Source organism: Cephus cinctus, unplaced genomic scaffold (assembly GCF_000341935.2).
Source record: "Cephus cinctus unplaced genomic scaffold, Ccin1 Ccin1_scaffold0007, whole genome shotgun sequence".
Taxonomy (NCBI): domain Eukaryota; kingdom Metazoa; phylum Arthropoda; class Insecta; order Hymenoptera; family Cephidae; genus Cephus; species Cephus cinctus.
This window is the reverse complement of record NW_014332758.1, coordinates 441,598-447,597: the sequence shown is the minus strand read 5'-3', so window position 1 is coordinate 447,597 and position 6,000 is coordinate 441,598. Positions and strand designations below refer to the sequence as shown.

General features: G+C 36.3%; 1 protein-coding gene across 2 annotated transcripts in view; it reads left to right on the top strand.

Annotated features, from left to right (window-relative positions):
• LOC107268088 (trace amine-associated receptor 9) overlaps positions 1–6,000 on the top strand; it is a 52,146-nt gene that overhangs the window by 25,793 nt on the left and 20,353 nt on the right. For both annotated transcript variants that reach the window (XM_025084402.1, XM_025084428.1), the window contains one exon: positions 1,004–1,120. In XM_025084402.1, coding sequence (XP_024940170.1) covers positions 1,004–1,120 — 117 coding nt within the window. The remainder of the gene's footprint in view (positions 1–1,003; positions 1,121–6,000) is intronic.

Sequence of the window (6,000 nt, the reverse complement as noted above, 5' to 3'; positions counted from 1 at the left end):
AATTTTTAACCCCCCCCCCCCCCCTACTAGATATGATTGTACAGCTGTCTACTTTAATGTTTGTAATATGTGACTTGTAATCAATAATAATTATATTACAAGTGAAATACTACGCGTGAGCAGATGATACTCTGCTGTTATTCACTTGGTGATTATATTGAGCATAAGTGCTTGATACTCTTTCATGATATAAATATCCTTGTACACGAATTAATAAAAAATGCTACAAAATAATTTTTATTTAGGCTGAAGACATTTTTATTCGAACTTCATTATCGATTCTTTGTTAAATCTCGACTACCGATCTTTTGAAAACACAGATTTAACTCTATTTCCGATTTCAGAATCAATACCAAAAATTATTTAGTCCTGCTTTAATTACTACAAAATACTAAAATGTGTAAGGGTTTTCCCGTAATAAATAGACAACTCAGCTTAAAGAGTGTGAACATTTATTATTATTATTTCTAACAAAAGAGTCGTGGCCAGACGTTCGTCGCCTTCTCCCATTTGGGACTAACTACTTCCCGTTTCTTCCGCTCTGCGTAGCTCGGCGCTGCAGTCGTTCCCGCGCACCGAACGTTCCGCACAATACGGCGTGTATTACAAATTTGAAAGTCGCCTCACAAATGCACCAAATAGATAACGACATAGCATTTGGCACAAGAGTCGATCAACTAGTTGATATATGAGCTATACATGATATACGTATATAATATTAATATACTATACAATATACGTGAAAAATAAGCTCTCTTGATACAAGAAATATATCGGATGTCTAATTATAATTTATGACAATGAGTATCTTCACCAGACTTCCACTTGTATTAATCCTTATGTACTAATGGCAGCGCTTCTCCTTACTCCCAAGGGCTTAGACTTAAAACAAAAATTAAATAATTTCCAAGAAACTTTGTGTACTTCATTCGTCCGGACTGCGACTTGTATTTGCATCCGATGTATAATAATAATAATGACATGAAAACTTTATGCTTTTCAGGCGTTGCTCAGGGGTGCACTTACCCAGCAAAGTGCGGTGATACTTGTCTGCATGGCGATAGATCGTTATGTGTGTATGCTGCATCCTCATCGATATCACAGACACTCTTCGAAGAAGGTAAGTCGAGATAATCGTGTTACAATTAATTACGACTGTTAATTTATTATCACGATTCTTTTTCGATGCTTTCGTTAATGACGGGGCTTGCTAGCTTTTAGATCGATGATCGTAGTATATGTAGGGTATGTTTATTATAACTTGACGAACTTGTACGAGACCTTGCGTTATTTTTTTACTTATTATTCATTAAAGTTTCATATAATGTAGTTTCACTGTTACAAAAAAAGACGAGCCAATAATCGACATTCTTCCTCAGTCCAAAATATATCTACTACCTTCTTGAAATTGTTTAAACTGACTTTTTATCTTCTGAAAGATTTTTCAAACCCCGATTTTTAATAATAATTATACTGTACATCATCATAATATTTACGATCGGACAATTTCAATTGAGAGTTAACGTCCGGTATAAAGATATTAGAGATTGCGTAATAAAATTATATCTCTTTATAGATATTTCATAAGACTTCGTTAGTTAAACTTTCATAAATGTTATACTTTCACAACGTCAAGAACTCTTGATGGATTACATTATTATATTGAATAACAAGGCGGCGAATTTGAATATTCAATTTTATTAAAGATTTTCAAAGCAATATTTATATTCACAATGGGATACCGTAACTGTATCAGGCAAATTTGGTTATTTTTGCTTTTCAAAATTTTAGTTTTTAAATAAAGAGAATTTTTAAAATAAAAGTTACGATAAAATTTACCGTGGGAACCATTCACCGTGGATCAACTTAGGTCGACGTTTAGATGACGTCAGTTTTAGATAACTTTTTACATTCAACAGGGTAAATGCTATAGTTTTAAATTATATATTTTCAAGTTTCGAAATTTGTACCCTACACTTCAGTAAAAGCTGACATGTCATGCTTAATTTGTAGTATATTTTCGTGAGTTACTCTTAAATATATGTATAGGTAGTATTGCAGGTAATACCATCATGTCCCGTGATTATCGAGATACTCACGGTAATTTTTCATAAAAAATTCTCTCCATGTATATACCAATACCCATAAGTATACTAATGATAATGCATACCTATCTTAGGATGACAAGCAAATAAATATTGTTTCTCTAAACATTGCTAATGATCAGTCCAAACTAATCCTTTGATCTGAAGCCGCCGAGTATCAATATTCAATGTAAGGAGTGAATTATCAGGTATATGTGCCTATGACGTTTACACGTAAATTCTCGCAAAAGCATTATGTACGTAATGAACGACGCAATAACCACGTGTTTGTCAAAAATCAAAATTTCAAAATAAATATGTATATAGTTATACGAAGTGGTGGAATGTAAATACATGGCTGAGTGCGTCGAAAATCTGAAATCTTCCAATTTGCTGGGTCGCGTAACGAACATTTGGCAGTATCGTTGAGTTTACGAGCGGAGTTTACGGTTTTATGGCGTTCGCTGACGGGACTTCGTGCCAACTAATCGTTCGCCTCCGCAGTTTCCTTGTCCCGGCAGATTAGTCGTTCCATATCGAGCATTCCTGTTTGTATAGGTAACAAGCACGATATATACATATATAGCTGAGCCATGAACGGAATATCGTGTAACTTGTGCTCTGTGGCAGTTGAGGATAATGAAGCGAATAGAACAGTTTTTTCGGGGGGATGCTTCCACAAACTACGCCCCTGACGGACTGACTGACCCTTCCGGGAATTCCGGATTCTCCCTGATCAAAAATATTCCGATGCCCGCATTGTCCGTCCTCGATTAGTTATTCCTGGGATAACACGCTAATCGAATCCGATGAACCGCGTATAATCGGCTAACCCAACTTCACACAATTCACATTATCAGTAAAGCCTGTTATATCGCGTTCTGACTTCGCACGACACTTCGCGAGTCATCAGGTGCGTATAGGAGCAACTCCCAATACGTTGGGATTTTGTAAATTCGGATTCCATTACGTCCGTCCGTGAGCGTAAATAGAGGTATTATTCGAGACAGCGCGTGCCGATGACAGTAAAATATGTGTTCGGGTCAGTTCAAAAGCACCGAGTTTCGTGTTTAGTAGCCTCACCATTGCGTTACTGAAAACAATAATATGGAGTGGAACAGGCGAGTTTTCATATGTCTCATCTCTCAGCTAGTCGCACACTAAATTCAGTTGAAGCGCTCGAAAATCAGAAATAATCAATTTCGTTTGGGAAACTCCAAACAACGAACGAAATAAAGGATTTGAGATGAATTGGATACTAGAATGAGAGAGAGGCGAGTACATTGTGGTAGTCTGATGAAAAAGTATGTCGGGATCGTAAAAAAGAAAGACTGTGAGCTTTTAACATTCGTTTTTTTTAATGATCATTCATGGTCTTCTATCACTTGTCAGACAAAGTGGTCGTTTGGAATTCGCGTGGAATTGAAGTCTGTTCAATGTGTCTCTATGGACACTGCCATTTATGTAATTGACATTTCGATTCCTATCCGTGACAGTGTTATCGTGAATAATACATATTATTCTTCATGTCGAAGGATGTGATTTGTGTGAGGAGGTATGAGGTGTTTATGAAGTTTTACATTGAATGCCAACTATGAATGCTACTAACTTGTTCCTGTTTTGTCATCGCATATCAGGTATATAATTATTGGGAAATCCATCGAGAAAGAAAATTTTTGCCAATAGTCATTAATTATTGACATTTAGGTCTAATCAAGAAAAGTCAAACTTGAACCATTTAAAAGTAGAACGTGGAGAGTGAACTCATTCGCATTAGGTTCGATGTTGGGTCGATCTTAAGTTCGATGCCCTGTTCTCCTTATTGAACAAATGTTATTTTCATGTTGGGTGTCAAGAGTCATCCCTAACTACTTTAGTGCATGATAGAGATACAAAGAACTATTCCTATTCCATTTGTTTAGACAGGTTTCTTGTCAATGTCAGTGTGAAGCATCCAAGACAAGAATTTTTAATTCAAAGTTATCTTATAAAGCGGAGTTTGGGTTGACCACTGTAAATTTGAAAAATAATCCAATTGATTAGTATAACTCTGACTTATGAAAAATCATTCCTAATTTATGCCTCTTTGTGAGATTAAAATAACATATGATAAAAATTCATATCGGGACGCATTTTTGTTATAAATTGTTTGACCTCCTTTTATTAAAATTCTTTCAATTCCTGTTCATCTCCTTGCGACTGGTAAACGAGCGTATTTTTCTGGGATATTTTTTTTGTTCCACCCATCCGCTGGTCTCTCGACTCAACCCCTATCCTGAATTTACGGTCGTAAGAAGCGTCTTCGCGCGAAATCTATTATTGCAATTATAGGCGAAGACGCGTTGAGTGTCAAAATAAAGTTTTGCGGACGCAAAACTTCAAGCTTGCGAGTCGCTGAGGGATGAGGTTGGTATTATTGAAAAATTATCGGGAAACTTTAGTTCCCCAGGAAATAGGGGATGTATTGGATAAATTGAATTGTTCGATACGACGAAGGTTTCTGTCAGAGAAGCAGTAGTATGGATTGGGGTCTGTGCTTTTCCTTTCTATTTTATTTCCACCAACTTTCTTTCTTTTTCTATTGCACTTTACTGCATGAAATCGTAAAACTTCTCGTGTTCAGAACACTTCAGGTTCGTAACAAACGTTAAATTTGGCGTGCATATTTTTAAGAAGTCGGCAAACAAAAGCCGAATCGAATTCAAAATATTCGAATCGCAATGAGCAGTGTTCACGCTTTTTGTACTTTCTTTTATCGCCTTTTAATTCCATAGTTTTTAACGAGTTTTTCGCGGTTGGTCGAGTTGAGTGTTGAGATATAAATAAAAATACTAAATGCAGGGAATCATAATACCAACCTGACCTATCATCCTACCCTTCATAGGTCCTAAAAAGGTAAACCCCTGTCCGGAATAAAATGAATTTTAGAGAAGATTTAAAAGCACATCAAAATGTAAAGTAGCGCTCTCCTCCATGACCCCGCGTACCTTTTCAAGCCCTCGAATCCATCTGACGAATCTTTTAGTCAAATTGAGTAAATGTCGTTAACCAAAAATATTATTTCGACCAAATAACAATTTATTAAGCACTGGAGTGGTGGGTTCTGAATTGCCGATGATAAAAAAATGTCTTCGTACAAAGATTGCGGCGTTCAGGAATCCTAACGATCAATAGTATATTAATTTCTTAATTTAGAAGCATCAAATCAAATCAAAATTTTACCATAAATTTATTTGTTGATCCAACAACTTCATTTAACCTCTTTTTCGAAAAACTATAGACGTCCGAACGTCTAGCGATTTTATTCTAGTTATTTCGTATTTAAAGTACAGGGTGTTTGAGATTGCATAGCAAATAACACGGCAAACCATATGCCGTCTCAGACATTTTTCCCCTGTAGACGCAATCTGAGGTTTTCAACGCAGCTCATTTGAGATTCACAGATTAGCAGCAATGCTGAACCGACTAAAAATGAAAATTGATTCACTCATTTGTTAAACATTAATCGTTGAAATGTAATAACGAAGCGCTGCGCCTTGAAGTTTCATCGTAAGCTGAAGCTCCGCGTGGAAGGTGTGATAAATGATGTAGGTTTTATAATAGCACCTTAGTTGGCAACACTGTAAACATCTCTGTATCAATCATCCCTCATTATATAGACTGCGTATACCTTTCACGCCTTTCCCATGGACTTAGGCAAATAAGGGCTTGCTTTCTTCATGGAGAACTTTAGTAGCGTGCTTACAGGCACGCAACACGAAGTGATGAAATTTCATTATCGGGTTTTATTAATAAATTTTCCGTTCGAGATGACAGCACAAAGGGACCGATTTATCATGGGGGGTTAAGGCGATACGTGCTTCACATACTTTGACTAATTCGCTGTTTTCCGTAAAATTCCACCTTCTATAAGAGA